The sequence below is a fragment of the Limanda limanda genome, chromosome 11 (genome assembly GCF_963576545.1).
Source record: "Limanda limanda chromosome 11, fLimLim1.1, whole genome shotgun sequence".
Classification (NCBI taxonomy): domain Eukaryota; kingdom Metazoa; phylum Chordata; class Actinopteri; order Pleuronectiformes; family Pleuronectidae; genus Limanda; species Limanda limanda.
Window position 1 is genome coordinate 1898937 of NC_083646.1, and position 21960 is coordinate 1920896.

The 21960-nt window shown below is 42.2% G+C and overlaps 1 protein-coding gene across 1 annotated transcript in view; it reads right to left on the reverse strand.

Moving 5' to 3' along the window:
- Positions 1-13357: 13357 nt before the first annotated feature.
- The window catches only part of satb1b (SATB homeobox 1b), a 64835-nt gene continuing 56232 nt past the window's right edge, over positions 13358-21960 (reverse strand). The window contains exons 12-14 of the mRNA XM_061081567.1: positions 16708-16917; positions 14333-14341; positions 13358-14020 (exon numbers count right to left, since the gene is read on the reverse strand). Coding sequence (XP_060937550.1) covers positions 13358-14020; positions 14333-14341; positions 16708-16917 — 882 coding nt within the window. The remainder of the gene's footprint in view (positions 14021-14332; positions 14342-16707; positions 16918-21960) is intronic.

Below are 21960 nucleotides of genomic sequence, written 5' to 3' on the forward strand. Positions count from 1 at the left end.
TCCTCGGAAGTTACGATCGTTTTAACGCGGCTCGGGCCTGCAGGTCGTCGTTACGTCACCTGACTTCTGTCGAGCTCCTCCTCCTCACAGCACATCTCTATGCACGCTGTACTCTTGCCCATCTGTCACTGTGCAGTTATGATCAGAGGGAAGAAGAAGTGCCTGAATGAAGTATCCACCCCCCCATCCCCCCCCCCCCCCCCCCGTGCAGATCGGTCGACTTCACCAGGATCAGCGTCATCGCAACTCCCGTCTTCAAACACACCGGCACAGATGCGAAGGCGCTTTAACCTAAATCCACCGCGTTAAGTTCAGTGAGGTTCAAATATTGCAGAGGTCCTTCTTGGTTTCGGGACCTTTAGCTAAAATCAAAGCAGGCTTCTCCCCCGGCTCGTGTGTGGGGAGTTTTATTGGAAAGGTCTCGGTTTGAATGAAAAGCTTTGTGGGAAAAAGTCAAAAGCTGCTAAATTCCGTGAAAATGGCTCAAAGCAAAAATCAGGATCTGGATGAAAAACAAGCTGAATATAATAAATGTTATTCAGGCTGATAAGTGGCACTTTGACGCGCCTGAAAAACCTGTGATGCAACTTTCCCTGTCGAGTCTGTTTTGGTCAATGCATGAGTGGAACCATTGTGACGAGTGGCGCCCGCTGAGTGCTGCTGCTCATCCACCAGTTATTGCTTTAAAATGAAAGTGCGAAGACAGGTTTGGAAAAAGGAAAATGAGTTCAATTAGTGCTTCAAATAACAAGAGGCCACTTCAGTTAAATTCCTAGGAAATGAACAACAGGCCGCGGACTCAATAAATAGAGATGAGATCATTTTCACCAGGATTTTTTCTGTTTTGCAGGCGGCACAGTTATTAATAACTTCTCACAACCAGACAAAGGAAGCAGCAGAACAAACATGTATTAATATTTTAACTCTATATCTTTAACTTTGGATGGATTTTCTAGTTTAGTTCGGTTCATCTCACACAACATAGATACAAAATACATAATTTAAATCAGAACGGCTTGAACAGACAACCAAGTATAACAGAAAATTGAAATACAAAAAATAGAAAATCTTCAATACTTGCACAAAAGAAGAAAACATGGACAGATATTAGCGTGACAAAAATACAGAGAGGTAATAATATTAGCTTTAGTGTGAATAACAGAATATAATAAAGATATTTTTTAATAGCAAATGAAATGTTTAAATATATATATTTTTTTAATTACGGGAGCAATGACAGAGAGAAATCCAACATATATAATTTAATATTAATACTTTTCCGTACTATATTTAATATAAAACTGACTCAGATGTTTTATACAAACGTAGGTGAAGAATATTATCTGTTCTCGTTTTATTCCTGCTTAGGAAAACTTCATTGCTTTGTAGTGAAATGCATTTTTAGTTTTATTGTCCATTTTTTAATAATCGTATTTATGTGTTGAATATCTGCAGAATGTTTCCTGTCACTTCCTGTTTTTCTTTTATCACACGATTTGAATATTTCTCCACAAAATTACTCAACACCCAAACCTTTTCTCTGTGTTTTTCGCTCCAGACAACGTTTCAGCTCATCTCTTCTCACAACTATGTGCTTATGAAAGCAGATAAACTAAACCGATGGATGTCAGTCAATGTGTTTCTCCTCCTTCAATCTCCACACGGACTGTCTCCCTCAAACGTGATTGGTCAAAACAGGAATAGAAACCAGAAGTCAACAGATTCTACATCTAGAGATCTATAGATGTGTGGAGTCTAGTGAGCTCATGTGGGCTGGAGGCGTTTCGGGACACGTGACTTGACACTGAAACAAAAACTCCTTCCTCCTGATGATGTCACAAGGTGAATCAGTGTCTTTGAGCTCAGGTGAGAGGCGGCTGTTTGAAGATGACTCAGCAGATCCACTCGTCCGTTCCACAACACTCAGCTGCAGATTCACGTTGAAGCGTAACCAGAGGTGGAAGGTCTGAGCTGCGTGGAGCCGCCGGCGTCTTGTTGTGTCTGAAGCCAAACTTCACACAAAAGCTGTTGTGACTGAGAGCGAGCAGCGAGGTGAGAGCGGCGTCCAGGGGGCGTCGGCCTCCAACACAAACACACAACCTGGAATGTCCCACGTCACCGCTGAGGCCGTTTGAAACCGACCGACAACTCCACCAACTTCTCACAAGACTGGAACCAACCGGATTAAAGTGCATGGAATCTTAATGAAAATTAGAAGATATTAATAAAGTCAGTCAGACAAGGATGTATTTCCAGAAATGAGCATAAATATTCATGTGAGCGAGATGCTGCTGAATGAACGTGATCAGACGGACGGTTCGAATCCCTCCTGAGTTGGTTCATGTTTAATCTCGTCTCCTCAAAACCGGAAGGCAAAGAGCAGGAGAGGAGGAGGCAACTCCGTGATTAATGTTATTAATTTCCACACCTCTAACCTTCAGTTTCCGCTTCTCCACATCCGGAGGTTGAGAAAAATGTTTGGTTCTCGGCAGACGAGAGAGAAGGAGAAGGAAGAAGTTTCTGATCCACGTTGGGTCCCGTGGAGATTGCTATCATTAGAATAACTTTATTAGGCTTTCTGCTGCATTTCCTGTTTGATTTACTGCGCAGTCCCAGGGGCTGATGGGTAGTCACCGAGGACTCGACTGCACGAGCCCGACCTGCCGATGATGTGCCGCGGTAACCTGAGTGTAGCGTCCCTATTAATCTGCAGCTCAACGCGGCAAAAACAAGTTGCTGCCCAGTAAATCTGCAGCAGGCCTTTAAAAGCATAGACATATATAAAGGCTAGATGTCTCGTCTGCGTTGCCGGCCAACGGAGCCGGACGTCACCACATGGCGGCCATCTTGCTAGGGGGCAGCTCGCTCACCCATAACATTGTGTTGGTAGTGGTAAATAACCATAACTTACTCAATTTTCAACCGATTTTGAAACGGTCTGGTTATAATTATTATTATTAATTTTTTTTAGAAAATAACATAATTATTCATAAGTATGCAGTGTCATATCTACATCTCTGACGTTTATAACAAACCAGATTGTTTCAAAATCGGTTGAAAATTGAGCAAGTTATGGTTATTTACCACTACCAACACAATGTTATGGGTGAGCAAGCTGCCCCCTAGCAAGATGGCCGCCATGTGGTGACGTCCGGCTCCGTCAAACGAGACATCTAGTCTTTATATATGTCTATGGTTAAAAGCTCCACATGCAGAAAACTGGTGCGTTCAGGGCACTGCATTGTGGGTAAAAAAAATGTGTCTAGCATGAGGTGTTGGACAAACGTCTAATGACCGATGTGTGATTGCAAACAAAGCGAATCAGTTCATCGAATTAATTTCAAATCAAATCAAATTCAGGCTTTTTATCTCAATTTGGAAACAGAACATTTGTCCCGGCGAGGACGAGATGTTTGACCTGCTTGTCCTCGGAACGTTTCATCTCACGTCCTCTTCCCGCCGAGCTCGTCCTCTGCCAGCAACACAATTACACGTCCTCATGATGCTGTAAAATTGTCAGGATTTTTTTTATTTTTAATTGTTGAACGTTGGCGTCTCCAGCATCACATGCGACGGATTAGGAGACGGGAGGAAGGAGGACGGGGACGGAGACGGAGCCGGGGATCGAACCTTCAGGGAAACGTTTACTGATGTACGACACAAACTAAGCGGGAACAACACAACGCTGCCACTTCATCTGCATTCAGCCAAACTCCTGGTTCCTTCCAGTCGTCTGTGAAGTGTTAATGTGCTCAGCTGATTGACGTCTTCGTGACTCTGGGAGTGGGGGGGGGGCGTCCTTAACTGTGTCCGTCCTGCACAAGTGCAAAGATAAACACTTCAACCGATTATAAATCTTTAAAGTTCGACTGAATTATTTCCTCAAATTCAAATCGTCACTTCTCTTTCTGGGACTGAAGTTCTCCCCTGAGACACTGGAGCGTTTCCATTTCATTACCACATTTTAAAAAGAAAATATTTGCGACTCCTTTATTTTACAGGTTTGTTTTACAGACAAAGGTTTGACAGAACAAACATGATGATAAAATATGATGCACTGTTATAAATTATACAGACATTACATTTTTATTCTGAGAGACTCATCGGAGAAACTGACTTTGGTGCCAGTTACAAAACCGATATATGGAGAGTGCGTACATTTCATTATTACGGTGTAATAACGGTATTTAGAGGAAAACTTAAAAATTTCCAGCTGGAGATATGTTTATGTAAGAATACACCAAAGAGTGCTGGTACTTGTAGTAACATTTTCCAATTAATGGCTCTTACTGTAAATCATTTTCATTAAAATGTTTTCATAGAACAAACAATTGAGTTTGATTATGAAAGATTTATTGTTTCTCTGATCCGGCCTTTTGATGTTAGGATATTTTTTCATAATGTTTTTCACAGCCAATAGTCCCGCTTTGGTGTCAATATTGATATATAAGCTGTCTATATCCATGGTGATGAATGATGAAATTGGAGGGATTTGTTGGTTTTTAACAATGTCTGTAAAGGGATATGTATCTTTAATATAAGATGGGTGTTTTATTGACAATGGATTGAGATAATAATCGATACATTTTTTCTGTTTGGTACGTTTCACTTCCACAGTCAGATACAATTAGCCGGCCTGGAGCGATTCTAGTGGTATAGTCCATTTTTCGGGATCCTTATGAATTTTTGGGCGCATATAAAATCTCCTAGCCCTCGGTTGGCTCTTCCCTAAAATGCTATGAAGGACAGGTATGGTTTTTAAATATATGGGTTCGTTAAGCTTTTTGGAATATGTAGTATTCTCTAATTGCCTATGGGCCTCCATAACATATTGATCTCTTCCTAATATTATAACAACAATCCCCTTTTCAGCGGGTTTTAATAACAATGTTTTTATTATGACTTAGTTTGCTGATGCTTTTACTTCGTCATTTGTGACTTTTAAAATGTGTTTTGAGAGTGTCATTATCTTTTCGAATTAAAAATGTTACTTGTGGTAGTACTTTGTCAGGTGGTCGCGTCCAAACCGATGGGGCCATGAATAGCAGAAGCTCTTTATGTTGTGATCCTTGAAAATATGCCGCCAACTACGTCTTCCTATGATACTTTATCTATAATCTATAAGAAATTTGCTTAAAATCACAAGTCACAGTTCAGTTATTAAAAAAAGGACAATTCGTAGATGTCACAAAGTTGTAATAACATGATTTATTACAAAAACTATACATGACTAAAATTAATAACATGTCATTTGATATGTGATTTAAAACATCACAGTTTATCGATATGAAATTAGTTTAAAGTCACAAGTCACAATTTTATTTAAATAGAATATAAATAAATAAATATATCACTTAAGTCCAATAAAATATAATATATTCATAGATACACGGCATCATGAATGAGAATATGTATAAATATGTTTATTTTTATACACAGTTATAGAATAAAAGGATCACAGTGGAATAGACAAGGGGGAGGAGCCTGTGAGAGGCAGCCTATAAATAGAGGAGCCTTGAGTCTCCTCAGTCACTCTTGCTCTGAACGTTGTAGTGGAAGGACCTCACAGCTCAGATAGACATATTTAGCTTTTTCACTTGCCTAATAAGACCTGAAGAAGACCTAAGAGGGTCGAATGACGCCGTCTCGTGTTTTCAGTTTTTGATTTTATTTTCAGTTAGTTTTTCTGTGTTTTTGATTTAATTTTATGTAGAAAACAATGGTTCAAAGTTGCATTCTGCGCTTTCTCAAGTATTCTCCTCACATAACCCAAGTTTTTTCCTGCCATGCAGGCAGCGCCATCAGAAGATATACCGACGCACATGTCCCAGCTTCGTCCCACTGAACTCAAACACAAGTCCACGGAGCTGAAGATGTCCTCTGCAGTCGTAGTAGTAGGGAGCTCTCTTGTGCAGAGAAATTGTTCCTGCAAGTCCCCGTCCCACACACGTTTCACGAATACGAGTAAAACGACTTTGCTTATTATCTCTATAGATTCATCCATTTGTAATGCAAAATGACCACTTGCCTTAACTTGAGCTCAGTGACAGCAGTGATGATTGTTATTCACAGAAATGTCTTCAAACTCAGTCAGGAGTTTATATCAGTGTCTTCACTGTCATCACATCTGACACCAGTTTGTTCTTCAGACTGATAATCAAGACTTAAGTTCATCAGATCAAGAAAGAAACTCAGAAAGACTATTGAAAAAAAGACAATTCATGGATGTTACAAAGTAGTTACAACAAATAAATAGAAATAAGTTCATTCGAGGCGTTTTCCTCAAAGTGGGTTTAAGGTGTTGCATAAGTCTCGAGTGGAAAAGTTTAAATTGTACATTTATGTTAAGTCGGCAAAGGTGAAGCGGAGTTAAAAATGTTAACAGCTTGAAAATTGTGTCTCCAGTGTTAGAATAACACATAAATCAGAAAGATCTCTAGTGACTCATGAGGGCAAGATTCCTGCTTTAAGTCGACTTAAACAATTAAACAATAAACGACTTATTAGCCTTGTAGAAATGTTGCTTCACGATGGTTTAATCCCCAAAGAAAGTTTCTTAAAATAAAGTCAATCAACTGCAGTAACAATAAATAGTTCAATGCACTGGCTGTCTCCCACATTCTACATTCTGGCATGAGCACCTTTCTTACAACAGTAAGATATAAAAAAAATAATATGTGAGGAAATTCTAGAGAACATATTACACCTGTGGATTAATCCAATATGGATGAACAAAATAGAACACATCCACATCAAAGGCTGCCGTAAAATAATAACATAATAAAATTCACAAATACAAATAAAAAATTTAAATAAAAAAATAAAATACAGTACATTCTTAACATTCTAACTGCTACACAGGGCCCAGGAAAGATGTCATTAAATGTTGGGGCAGTGTTAGTGTTGTATCGCACACTCGATACTAATACAACTAAGGAATGATAGTCAGGTGACCGTGATGATTTTAACGTGCATCCTTTACTCGGTGTTTCACAGGACAGAGAATACCCAGCATTCAATGGGGTAAACAGTGGGGCATTACGGAGGCCCAGAGGGAACAAACTTAATTGAATAACAACACATAACATTCCTCCCCCTTTACTTGTAATTCCCCATAAGTAAAAGTAATATTCACTGTATTGATTATTGTTTTATAACAGTCTTAAACCTTAAATAACTTTCTTTTCTTTTTAATTTAACAGTCCCTTTTTACTTTAACAATATTACAAAATAACATTTAACAAATGAACATAATAACATTTCCTGAACTAGGGAAAGAGGAAAATGTCGGGGCAGATCAAGAATTTCATTTCGGTGTTGGTTGATAAATGGTGGGGTAGGTGGCCAAGAGGGCGATGCCGCAGAGGTTGCCACGGTTCCGCGCCATTTTTATGAAGCCCTTGTTGCCCCAGCTGTCGCCCCAGCTGTGACAGAGAAGGTAGAAGTAGTTATAACAAATAATAACAAAATATTCCAGGAATTCCCACATTTCATGGAAGAAGAAAACTTTTGAGCATTTTGTGTTATCACTTCTCGTTTCTGTACCTCGAGAGCATGAACTCTCACCAAGAGGAGCCGGATTTTCTCCTCGCGGCTATTTCCTCTAGCTCCTCCCATTATCTGAGGAGAGCAGCAGTACGAGGCGATGCCACACTGGTTGTTCTTGTTGCACGACATCTTGATGTAGCCCTGTTCTCTGAAAGATGTTTTCCAGTTGGTTTAGTAGATTTAGTAGATAGGAAAGTGACATACCTCGGAGACGGAATAACTCTACTTCACTTTCCAGTGTCTTCAAAGCAGCACACACTCACCCGTCCTGTGAAGGGGTATGATGCCTCTGTGGCGATACCCTGGTTTCGAACGATATAATCGTAGGCTTTGCTTGTCCAGCCCCCATCTACGTCTGCAACAGCACAGTCCAGCAGGTTCTGGGGGCTGAGGTCCAGGAGCTTCCCTGTTTTCTTAGCCCACTGGCCCTCGAGGTCCCCTACAGCACTGAAGGCCCAGAAGGACTTACATGAACCCTGGATTATAACAAGATGTGTTACTGTGACGTCAGATAGACTTGCATCTACTCCAAGGTTCAAACTTATTCCTAAAACATACTTCAACTTTATTGAATCCACTCAGATCTTCATTGGTCAATGTCCTACAACTTCCACCAAGTTTCAAGAAAAAAATTACTTCAGTAGTTTTGATGCTAAATGATTTAAAACATCTCCATCTACTGACCCATCCTGTGTATGGGTACGAGGCCTCTGAGGCCACACCCTGGTTCTTTACTATGTAATCGTAGACCTTTGTAGTGTAGCCCCCGTTTCCGTATTTGCCGGAACAGTCCACCAGGTTCTGGGGGCTGAGGTCCACCAGCTTTCCTGTGGTCTTGGCTTTGGTTTAGTAGATTTAGTAGATAGGAAAGTGACATACCTCGGAGACGGAATAACTCTACTTCACTTTCCAGTGTCTTCAAAGCAGCACACACTCACCCGTCCTGTGAAGGGGTACGATGCCTCTGTGGCGATGCCCTGGTTCTTTATGATGTAGTCATAGGCCTTCGTAGTCCAGCCCCCATCTCTGTCTGAAACGACACAGTCCACCAGGTTCTGGGTGCTGAGGTCCAGGAGCTTCCCTGTTTCCCTTGCCCACTGGCCCTCGAGGGCCCGTACAGTACTGAAGGCCCAGCAGGACTTACCTAAACCCTGGATTATAACAAGATGTGTTACTGTGACGTCAGATAGACTCGCATCTACTCCAAGGTTCAAACTTTATTCCTAAAACATACTTCATATAATACAACTTAATAATAATATAATATTCTGCATCCGATTAGACACTTTCACACGCTTGGCAGCACGAGACGAGTTTGAGCAGATTAATCCACTGGAGGTTGGAAAAGAGTTTAAGAGGTTAAAGAACTTTTGTCAATTTTATTTAACTTGTGAAATCAAAACTCGTGAGTCTCTGGTTGAATGAAGCTCAACATCAGCTGTAATGTGTCAGTTCTGAACATCATTTCTTGTTTGAATATTTAAGACAGCAGGCCTCAATAGCCCTGCTGTAGAGTGAAGCATGCTGGGAGTTATCTGTGCATGTGATGGAAGAATGCACAGTGGAGGGTTGAAACTCAACGTTCCATACATCTTTAAAATAGAGTTTTGAATGATGTTTTTATTGCTCAGCGTTTAATTTGCGTATTTATTTTTTTTTCAAAATTCCTAAAATTCCCGAGCTAAACTTCCCATGGAAACTTTCCACCCCTTTGCAACCCTAGCTGCGACTCCAAATGTTTCTTCAAATTTGACATCGTGTTTTTGTAGCTTGATATCACTTTGTCGCACCGAGTGTACAACGAACCTTGATATTTCCATCTTCAGCTGACAAATACTCAAAATAGTGATTGTATTTCCAACTCGAAAAATGCTCTCTCTCCTCCATTGTTGTTTGTGTCTCTGCGTGGTAGATCTATGTATATACACGTGAGTGACGTGACCCTTGTTTTTATTTATATAAATTCTGATTATTTTTCAGCTTTCTATTGGGGGCGACCTCTGACTGGATTTGGACTGGACCGGTTTCTCAGTGGACCAGTAAAAATACAACATGATCATGTTGATGTTTTATATTAAACAGGATTGATCCATGCAGAAGAGATGTGAATTTGTTTAAAATCTTACATAAAAAACTAATTTTTTTCTTAGTCAAGTTTATAGTTCAACAATAAAATATCAAGTCTGGATTACATTTCTCTGTCATAAGGGTTTGATAATAACCTAGAAATCTTGAAATCTCTTTGTATCAGCCACTACATCTGTATTGGAATTTGATTCCCTCACTACATCAGCATCAGTATGAGTCAGTCTGTGGTTTGAACTCCAGTAACTCAGTGACCCTGCCCTCTGTCAGTTATGTTGCCATGACATTTATCATTTCTCTAAACATCCCCAGTAGAACCAGCGTCTCCCAGCAGGACGAGACGTCAGCTCCAGTTCGAGAGCTTCCTGGGAAACTTGTCTTCTGTAGACGGCTAATTTCTTAAATAAGCCACAGCATGAGAAGCCCCGGGTGAGAGTCAGTGATTCATCAGTCACCATTCTTCTTGTGATTATCATTTCTATTTTCACATCTGGGAAAGTCTTTGATGTGTGTGTGTGTGTGTGTGTGTGTGTGTGTGTGTGTGTGTGTGTGTGTGTGTGTGTGTGTGTGTGTCTGTGTCTGTGTGTGTGTGTGTCTATGTGTGTGTGTGAGCACAGAACTGCAGCTCCCATGGTCGTGAACCTTCTCAACCTGAGATCCACTTCAATGAAGCGTCTGCTGAAAACATTTCTGTGTTGACGGTGTTTTTTCATTTCTTTTTTCACTTTTGAAGATATTTAACTTGATTAATGAGTTTAAAACTTTTTTTTAAAAGTTTCTCCTCCACCCAGAAATCCCCTTTAGTGACCTCACAGATCCAGAAATGTTCGTCACGTGTTAAAAACTATTCAACGAATAACTAGAATCATTAAATTCAAAACAAGCTGCACCAAGTTACACACACTCGTGGATCAGTTCCCTAAAAGGAGGTAAGAAGGTTCGTGGTTCGAGTCCCAGTTTGTCTGTGAGGAGTTTTCACGTTCTCCACGTGTCTGTGTGGGTTTTCTCTGGGTTCTCAGCCGTCTTCCAACCACTGGAGTTAGTTTAATTAATGACAATGTACTGTATATATTGTACTGAACATTATGTATACTTTAGTTGAATAAAAAACGTTGAAATCCCTTGAACTTTTCAAATGCAAGTCATTAAAGTGTACTCGGCAAGAGAGCAATTAATAAACAAATTGAAAGGTCAAAGTCTCTAAATCTACTGTACGTGTGTAAGGTTGTTTTAACACTGTGATATGATTGCAACCTGCCCAAGGTCAAAGGTTAGGCCGCCCTTGAAGAATAAGCAGTAAAGATAATATCTTGTAAAGAAAGTGGAAAAATTGCACCAAAATTTTAATGGATCATTCCTTGAGTCACAAAATCTCGTGGAAATCAGAGTTCCTTTTGTACAACTTGATCCCAAACGCAAAGGACTTTTTTAATCCTTTTTAATATTTGTTATTGGTGCCTTCATCTCTTTTTGTCACTTTAATGTCTGAGTCAGAAAATAATGCAGCGTAATGTTGCCTTTCTTCTTCCTGAAGTAGTTCAGTTATACATCGCCTCTCCACCTTTAACTGACACGTCTGTAAGAATCTGTTTTTCTTTTCCTCTGAACAACACACACTGTTACACTCTGGCTTTTTTATTCATGGAAAAAAGAAGAATATAGCAGAACATGAAGGAAACGCCGGCCGAGACTGGCACATTTCTCAGGGTGTTAACAGGCGAAGGGTAATTTCCTCAAGGTGCCGACTCCCCCGGCCTCACCTGCGGTTCACAGCGAGGTGAAGACTCCCTGCAGACGGCTGCGTGACTCCAGGTGTTCACACCCCAAACATTTCTTTATTCAGGTTTTTTCACAGGTGCTTCAGATACACTCAGCAGGAGCAGTGAAGAAGCAGAAGAAGAGCCCGGGCCCAGTCGCTCTGAGACCACGAGCCACCACAGAAACTTCAGATCCTCCTCGTGAGCTGCTGCTGCTGCTGCACAAACTTCAAATATATTTACAGTAATAAACAATCAATGATTCATAAGATGTGATATTTACAGTTATTACAAATAACGTGTTCAGCGGAATGAGTCTGGAGCCGGAATCTCAGCAGTGGGTTTTTAAAACAATTTACATCGCTCCTTGTTTTCTGTTTTTTTTTTTTCTTGTTTCCAGAGGAAGAGGAGGAGAAAAAAAAAAAAAAAGCCTCTGGTGTCAAAAGAGTCTGGTCGAGTTAATGCCAAGAAAAATCTGTGGTACAATACAAACAGTTTAATTGTGTAATCAACAATCAATAACCACTTCTAGTTAGAACATTTCTGAAGAGAGGGAACCGAGGAAACACTTATAAAACAGTCGTAACAAAATAACTGTTCTCATCGAAATCAACTCATAAAAAAAGGAAACACTTTTATACAGGATATTTATACAGGAATAGTTTTTTTTGTTTTTTGAATTGGATTGTTAACCAAAGGAAGACACATCGCAGACATTGATTTTCACACGGATTGCATATGTTTTTCTCTCTAAGGTGTTCTATAGGTTAGTCATTTTACCTAAGCTTATTTGCATGATAGTAAAAATTGCATACAACATTAAATCGTGAAGCTTGTAGCATAAGTTGCTCGACATACAGCACTTTTTATAGGCAACCTTTAAAGCACATTTCTCCATTTAAAACGTTTAAGACACTTTTTGTTTTTACTGCCCATCGAAATTACATTTATAAATAGAAAATAAAATAAAAACAAAAATAAAAACAAATGAAAGATCGGTGGAGTTTTTAAAAAGAAAAGCGCTACGGAACATAAAAACTTGAATTCTTTAAAAAAAAAAAGAAGTAATTACATCAGAAACACTGCATCAACTGCAAATAAATAATGTCGGACAACATAAAACATGGTGGAATTCACATTTTCTAACTGTGTGGAAATTCAGAAAGTTACAGTGACAAAGGTTTTGCAAAATAATCTAACATCGGCAGTGCCGTATAGTACAAGGCAATTGTTGGCATAGTTTCTTTAAGACTGTATTTTTTTTTTACAGTTACAATATCTGTTTATATATATATTTATATATATATATATATATATTTATATTTCCTCCCTAACAAATAATACGTAAAGACTGAGCTGTTCTTGGAGACGCCCCTGGGCTGGGGGGGGGGGGGGGGGGGGGGGCAGGCTCCAGACCAGTCACCTCTCATTAAGGCCTTGTCAACCACTTGGTCCTCAATTTCATTTGCTTTTTTTTTAATTAATTTTTTTAAAATCCAGTTAAACATCACGTACGTAAACACCTATTCAAAGTCCTGGCACGACTTTTTTCTTTTTAAATATAATAATAATAATAATAATAATAATCAGTAGCTCAAAAAAGATAAAGTAAGTCAGTGTAAAACAACAGACATAGAGTGCAGTCAGCAAATATCCACGGCAACATACTTAGAATATTTTTTTGTGCAGATTATTTAAACGATGCATCAGTCTTTACAGTGAATATTACAAGTTTTACAAAATCCAAAAAGTAGTACTTGAATCTGAAATGGGTTTTCCAGTGTGTGAGTCTGTGGCTGATACAGTAGAAACTCTCCTCGTACAGTTTGTACTGATTAAAAAACACGTTCTCTGCAGTGTGTTGGTTCAGCTCAGTCAGTGTGTGTCTGTGTGTGTGTGTGTGTGCACAGGGGAACTCTCAGTGGACGTTCAGACAGGGTGGGGGGGCGGCGGGGCGGGTGGGGGTCCTACTCCTTGGCCTCGGACTCGCACTGAGCCTCGGCGCCGCGGCCCAGCTGCTCCTCGATCTTGATGGAGAAGATGGTGTTGTTGGTCTGCGTGCCCTCCTCCAGCTCCTTCAGAAGCTCCGCCCCCCCCTCCCGGAAGTCCGTCAGCTCCTCCTCGAAGGCGGGGGGGCTGCTGCTGCTGCTGCTGCCGCTGCTGCTGCTGGTGGTGTTGGTGGTGGCCGCCGTGCTGCTGTGGTGGTGGTGGTGGTGGTGGTGGTGGTTGCTCCCGGGCTCCTTGGACGCCGCCTTGGCCGGGTGGTTGACGTAGAAGCGCTGGCTCTGGAAGAACTTGATGATGGTGAGCTTGGGCAGGTCCAGCTGGGCGGACAGCGTGTGGATGGCCTCCTCGTCCGGGTACAGGCCCACGTCCTGGATGAAGCTCTGCAGGATGCCCAGCGCCTCCAGGGAGATCTTCCCGCCGCCCGTGCGGGACTTGATGCCCCCCCCGCGGCCGCACTCGTCCTCCATCTCGGCCGGAGAGGCGGTGGAGGGCTGGCGGGGCGGCAGCCGGGGGCCGGCGTTGGGCTGCAGGTGCTGCAAAGGCTGCTGGGACAACAGGGGCTGGCAGGGGTGCTGGAGAGAGAGGGAGGCCTGGTGCTGCTGCTGGGGCTGGAGCGACTGAGCCTGAAGAGAGAGAGAGGGAGGAGAGGGAGAGAGGGAGAGAGGGAGGAGAGCCGGGGGGGTTATCACCAAACACTCATCTGAACCTAAGCAGCACCGGCTCACGGGGGGGGCCGGTGCTGCCGATAAGCCTCAAACATTCTTATTTTCAGAACTGCCTCGTACCGCTAGATACTGATGCAACATATCATTAGAAAGCTCAGATTCTTCCGATTCGACGTATGTAAACCATTTCAAGATCCGATCCCCACAGCCGGCACAATTAAGAGTCAAGTCACTAAGATGTTTATTTGTATAAATTTTAAACCATATGACCGGTTTTGCCTCCTTTATATAAAAGTATGATTTTGAGTGTAAAAGCCTTTTGAGCCTGGTTGGTTACCATAGTTCCAAATGGCCTTTGTGGAAAACGCCTAGACATGCCCTTAGGAAAAAATCTGTGAAATATTCATTTTCTGTGGTATTGTTATCAAATTTGAACGTGGGCTAGTCAAGGCTTCATGCTCGGGTCCCAGTGTGTTTTCCAGCTCATAAGTCCCAGCTGGAGTCATCTGCAGGCTTCTGTTTAACAACAAATATTCAGGCGGAAATAAAAACCTTCTACTTCACTGTGTTCCAACTGCTATTACTCAATGTCAGTAGCACTTAGTAGACTGATTCTGAAAGTTCAGAATGTTACTTTTCAAAGAGACCAAGATCATGCTTATCCTCCAAATGGTTCAACAACAGCTTTCAGTTTACTTTCGGTTCTCCTCAGACAGGCGTTTTAGGCGAATCTCACCCGCTGCTTAAGAGGCTACTCAGACCTTTCATTAAATCTACTGAGTTGTGAGGGAGAGCCGCTGTGTGGTGGAAGGAATGTTCCAAGTAATATCTCATTGAATGTAATCAGCGCTGCAGATATGTGTTTCTTCCCTTTTTTGGTGGTGGGAGATTGTGTCTCTCATTGTGGGGCCAGAGGCTTCAGCAACACACACACACACACACACACACACGGAGTCAGACAACACAATCAGCTCCCGCACACAGTGGGAACTCACAGGGAAACCGGCCTCTCTCTATTATCGCCTCGGCTGCTTATCAGGCTCCATCGCCCGCCCGTGATAAACCAGCTCCCTGTGCACAATCCACGTAGCGATGGAGCGGCTGATTTGCCGCAGTGCGAGAACGCCACGGCTGGCTTTCACTGGGCCGTCACAATCCCGTTAGTGTAAACACATGACACATTGCTCGTAAAATGTCTCATTGTGCGGCTGGAGAGGGAAGCGAGTGGGCAGCTCCCCATTGACCCGCTGCAGAATGGGTGCTCTCTTTATTCTCGCTCCTGAGTCAGACGCGGTGGACGAGGTGATTCGTGATGAAGTTTGCGAAGCAGCACTTTGGAAGGACTCTGCTCGCCAGCTGCATAAATGCACCCAGAGATGTGATTTTACAGTAGCAATATACCGAGCTATGATCGTTGTTGGTGAGCGAATGTGAGCTAATTTGGCTAATGTATCGTGTTATTGAGGGACGGGCACAAAATATTTAAACACCCGTCTCTTATGGACGATGTAAAACTGCGACATTAAACCTGGAATAATCTCATTTTATCAATCTCACACTATTTGTGCCTGCACGTAAAGTACAAACAACATTTCCCCCTTTTTTCCAAATCTGCTGCTGAAACTGATTTGCGATAGAAATGCTATTACCTTATTTATATCTTTATATCTTTATAATGGCAGCCTTTGTGAAACACCGGCCATGTTTCCAAGTAACCAAATAACTCATCAGCCACTCGGCAGCGGCTCAGACTTTTAATAGAAGTATTATTGTGCTTCATTAAGATATTTCGACCGTTAACGGAGCCCGTGTGTTATTTCCTCTTCATCTGCCAGATGTCTCTTATAAAGCAGCTTTATTAAATAAGTTCAGTCTAATGATACGACGTTCACTGGGAAGTGGAACTTTTTAAGTGTTGCTTTGTTTCAAATTAACAAGAGTTCATAAAAATTCCAGAGTGCTGCTTATTACAAATTCCAGGGAAAATTGGTAAAGATTAAATGAACGGAGGGAAAATTATGTTTTTTTTAATTTTTTAACGTCTTTGTTTCCGATTAGGAGGAAAATAAGAGAATCTGCACAGCTACAATAAGCAGAGATTAATCAGTGGAGTGTTTGTTTGTGTCTCACTTGCTTCCTGAACACATGAACTCGGGTAGAAACTCATCCATCTATCCAGTGACTATTCTCACAACTGGTCAAAGAATCATTTAGTTTGTTAAATAATTATAAATATCAAGAAAATATTGATAAAAACTGATCAGAACCCAAATTTACTCACATAAGAAAACCAGCAAAAATTGATGATCTTAATAGTTGCAATTGATTTTTCTCTTAATTAACTGATTGATAAACTTATCACCAGTGAAACTGTGCAGATGTGTTTTCATATAAATGTGTTTCCCACATGTGTGAGAAGTGTTTGAAAGATAATATTTAGGAAACCTGTGCAATTTGAACAGTATTTAATTGTATTTGTCTTGTTTTTATGTTTTACTATAAATAAATCCAGTGTTGAATGATGATATGATAATAACATACATGGATATTAGGTTTAGAGTTAGTTTAAACATAAAAAACCTGATTCCTGATCTCAGTGTCTCAGTGTCTTTGTGTCTCAGTGTCCTGGTGTCTCGTCCTCTCACCTGCAGCTGCTCACTGGAGATGTGCATCAGGTGCGCCGGCCGCTCGCTGTGATGCTGCTGCTGCCCGGCGCTGCTCTCCTGCTCGTAGATGGCGTCGCGCTCCACCTGCGACAGGCTCAGGAAGCGTCGGATCATGGAGAGGTTCTCCCAGAGCGTCCGGTTCTCCGGGGACGGATCCTCCTTCCAGCGGAGCAGCTCACAGAGCCAGCCCTGAGCGAGGGAAGAGAGAGAGAGAGAGAGAGAGAGAGAGAGAGAGAGAGAGAGAGAGAGAGAGAACAGCCTGGTTAAACATGGTCTTTACACTCCAATATGTGTTCAGCTCCTTATGATGAATTGTTGTTCTTTCAACAGGGTTAAAACCAGTTGTAGGCCCAAGGATATGGAAACTGATTCATGAAGTAAACCGGAGATTATTAATAAAAAAATCACAATATTCAGTAATTATTGTGATTTTTAAACCTGCTTCTAAAAGTTACCGAGATGCAAACGTCTACTGACACTTTACAAGTGATTCGAAAAATCCTCATTTGCAAAAAAAAACACTTTCCAGGGCTGAAAGAAAATGAAACTGTAATAACAAGACGTCTTATTATTTCACGACGGCTGCACCTGCAGTTAGTGAGGTTTTTTTTTTTTCCTGCCGCAGCTGCAGATGAAGCCGTGAATTAACCAAGGTCAAGCGACACAGCGAGAAGGAAAGATTCAACGTGACGAGAGGCGCACGCTGGCATGTTGAGCAGAACCCTCGGGAGGCAGCGAGCGAGTCTCCAGCAGAGGGCCATGAAACACAGAGCTGAGGAAGAGGAGAGGAAAACTACAACCTGAGAGGTTTGATTTGATAAATACGCAGCGTGACCTTGATTCAGAGTGAGACATGTTGCTGAGAGAGAAGCATGAAAGACAGAATGAGCTTCACTTGTAGTTTTATATGTTTATGTGTCACGCTGAGTTACAAACATTTTTCTTCGAGGGGGAGATATGATCAAGATTTTGTTCTTCAAAGTAACACAACAAAGCAAATTGCATTAAGATGAATGACGGGTTCATCATCGTGAGTTTCTCTGTGTGAAGAAAATGACTCTGGTGTTAATGCAGCACAGCTCATAACAGTTATTATCACTCTGATCATTTTAAACGTCATTTTTCATTTATTTCACTGATATTTCAGTTTGTGCAGATATTTGTAAGAATATTGCAATGTGGAGAATAAAATTGAAAAGTTGGTGGATTCATGAAAATTAGTCGATAAACAGATAATTTCATACAATTGTACTATTTATTTGACTCATTGTGTTGTTTATTATTACTATTATTTTTTGGGTTTTTAAAAAGCTGCTAAAACAAAAACATCGATCTGCAGCATCACCTCGACTTTCAAGAAATAGTTAAACTCCCTTTTCACTATTTTCTCTCATGATATAGACACAAACATTAATAAACAGATGAATAAATATTGAATATGGTCATTATTTGCAGCCCTGCATTCATACTTCATGCTTTTATTCTGTTATTACTCTACTTTTAGTGCTTTTGTGTTCTCAGAGTTCAGCTTCAGGTTCCTGGTTGAGATCAGGACGTGAGATCAGGTTCAGACTGGAGTGAAAATTAAAGTTTGCAGATAAGAGAACTAAAAAAGACGAGTTAAGCGTGTTAAGATTCTAACAAATCAACTGCTGCGTTCATATATCATTTCCTTTTTTTTCCAAAATAAACCCAATGTTCCCACAGTGCTTGGGTGGTCTGTAATTACCAATCATGAGCTAATTAAACTTTTATCACGGGCCTGATTGGAAAAAATAGTCACATGACAATGTCGTTGGAAAACATAAAAATTGGTGTAATGTGCGATATTAAAAAACACAAACAGCTTGTCCCAACTTTAAATAGACTATTGATTCTGTGATTGTGTGACTGTGGAATATAAAAGTGAAATGAGAAGCTCAACAGGCTGCAGCTGCTTCCGTCCACAACCAGAGACCAGAGACCAGACCGGGGATGTTTGTCTGGTGAATTTCAGTCTCGGCTCTTTGGAAAATAAACACTGGAAAATAAAAAAACAAATCTTCTCCCGATATCAGCGAATCAAACGTGTATTTGTGTTTGTTCACTGAGCCGAGTGATAAACCACGAGGAGTCACGACAGACGGGCTCGGCAGGGGTCGAGTGATGTGGTCACCGAGGCTGAGACGTGACAAACCAAACCTCAGCAGGCGAGTGTGTGAGAGAGAGAGAGAGAGAGGAGGAGGAGGAGGAGGAGGAGGGAAGAATCTGTGGTGAAGCTACAACAAAGCTGTAAAGGGACAAGAGTGGATGAAGAAGGAGGGAGTGACTGAGTGTAGCCGGCGTGGAGAAAACGCCGCGTCAAAGAGAAGCAGTGAGGTGAGAGAGTGTGTGTGTGTGTGTGTGTCTGTGTGTGTGTGTGTGTGTGTGTGTGTGTGTGTGTGTGTGTGTGTGTGTGTGTCAGAGGGCTACTCGCTCAGCCGGGTACTCCATCCTGGCAGAGTGACAGAGCGGCGCTGTAATCTCCCGGCCAGTGCGCGGCAGCACCTTTCATTTCCACAGGATTACACCGCGCTGCTGGTCCGCACACAGACACACACACACGCATGCACACACACACAGACACACACACACACACACGCATGCACACACACACAGAGGGCAGAGCCACGTCGCCACACTGCATGCAAGAGATAACTCAGCAGTTTGGTTGTCCCCTGTTCCAACTCCTCCCATAAGCCACATCAAACCCAGGAGGGGTTTTGGAGAGGGAGCCGAGAGGGAGGGGGGGAGAGAGGGAGACATAAAGAGGGGGAGAGAGGGAGAGAGGGAGGAGAGAGGGAAGAGGGGGCCGTAAAGCTAGCGAGCTCGCATGCCCACCTTGTTCCTTTGCCACGTTTATTGTTGCGTTTTTAATTTGCATGCAGAGGGATTTGGACGGCGCTCTAGTTGGGCTGTCTGTGGTTTCAGCTGATTCGGTAGTGAGAGAGAACACACACACACACACACATGCACGCAAGACAAAACACAAACAGACGCACACAAAACCACCCAACACACCATCTTGTCAAAGCCCAGCGATGGAGTAATCCAACTCAAACACTCCCCGAACCAGCCGGATTAAACCCGGAGCAGCAGAGCCGGTCAAACAAAGGCTCGGCGTGAACTCCATTCCAACGCCAGCGAGTCCTCTGGATGGAATAAAGTATAAAGAGAGTTTATTAGTTCACGAGCGGGAACGTTTGTTTGCGCTGCTTTATTTTTATTTTTTTTACTTCTGCAGCTTCCGAGGCGGCGTCGTCGAGCTTCAGCGGAGGAAACGTGTTTTATGAATTATTATTTCACCGTGGACATTGGGACAGTCAGCGTTTTCCACGGCTTCAGCTTCAAGAGCTTTTGTTTGTGTTTGTCTAATTGCATTGCTTCCACAGGACAAGCCAGTGACACCAGAGGGGGGGGGCAGGGAGTTGAGAGGTGAGAGACAAAGATGGAGAGAAAACAGGACGACAAAGACGAGTGTAAAGGAATCTGACTCCAGTTTTTAAAAAAGTTTGCATTCAACTGGTTTCTTCCACCAACTCTGAGCCGGGTGGAGTTCCTCTGAACATTCCCTCGGTGCCGTGACTCCAGCGCTCTGTTGTGATTCTGTTTCCTCCTCTTCCCACTGGGTCATGTGATCTGTTGAGCCTCTCCACCGACCCCCCCCCGCCCCCCGGCTCTCGATTGGATCCTGGACGTCGCTGCTGAAGTGTTCCAACACAGCCCGGGGAAACAGAAACAAAAAAATAAATCTAGGGCCCTTCACTCCAGTGTGCTCTGCGTTTGGTTGAAGATCATTAAAGGGCCCTCTATAAATAAACAGAACAGGTAGTTCAGAACAGACCATTACGGACTCAGTGGGTTTCACCCCCCCACCCCCCCCCTCGAGCCGCAGGAACCAGACGACTGATTCTAAGATCAGCCTGAGTCTGACGAGGTGGATGATTATCACTTAAGAGTAAAAACTTACACTCTCCTGTTCAGAAACAGTAGAAACTGATATAACAGATTTCTTTTTTTTAATTAGACATCATGTTTGAGTCCCACGTCTCTCGTCGGCCCACTCTCCGCTGGACCACACGCACACGACTCCGGGGAAACAAGACGAGTTAAAGTTAAAACAAGCGTCCGGCAGGAAAACAGTTAATGAGAGTCTGGATTAGATCTGGAGGAAAGATGCACATCGGTCGGAAGATATATTTAAATTATTTTAAACCATTATTTTTATCAACATTTATTGACTCAAGAATGAATCATATCTGTGGTGACTTTTCATAAAATAATTTAGTTCAAAATGGCTTAAAATAACTGCAAAAAATGTAGAAATACAACCCTCTCAAAATAAATAACAAGCAAAAAATCTTTTTATTATAAATCCTCAATCGAGCAACTAATCAATTAATTGTATAAAATAAATAGCAGATCAATTAGAATATATCCAAACCAGGTTTAATTCCAAGACAGGGGTTGGCTGCTTTTTAAGGTGACTTGTAAAAAAACCTTGCTGGCATTAATGAAGTTGACGATGTTAGAAACTGTGAAGAGTTAATAAAGCTCCACATGTCAGGGTTGTTTCCTCAGCAGATCAGTGAATCACTTCCTCATGACGCTGCTTAAGAAACACAAACACATTCAGACCTGAGTCCAACTCCTGACCCGACGCACTGAAGCAAACCGACGTGTTTCATCTGTTTCTCCCGATGCTCCATGAATCAGTCCAAACCCACAGATGCTGCAAACAGGTTCATCGAAGCAATAAGTAGCGACAGGCACAGGATTATCGTGCTGTGTTGGCACACACCTGCCACAATATTGCCCAATAATCCGCCGCCTCTGGGTCATTGTTGCTTAATTATTAATTAGTTCTCAAACAACGGGACGAGCAATCAAGAAGCTGCAGCTTTTTCTTGTTTTTTCGCGGGCGGACGCGGATCTGACCACGAGCTCCCGGGTCAGAAGGTGCCAAATTAAAAGGGTAATAAACTCTTCAGCGGGCCTATTGTATGGCGCCGGTATAAATAGCAGCCGGGGTGTTCCGATAAAAAATATTTTCCCTCGCAAACACAATAGTTGAATTCATGCGCAAGGATTCACCCGGCTCTGCAGCGCCGGAGTCACACAGGCCGGCTCTGTCAGGGAACAGCATGGTATTCACCGGGCCCGGCCACCCACCCGCTCACCGCCAGGCTATAACCGCGGAGAACACCCCCGACA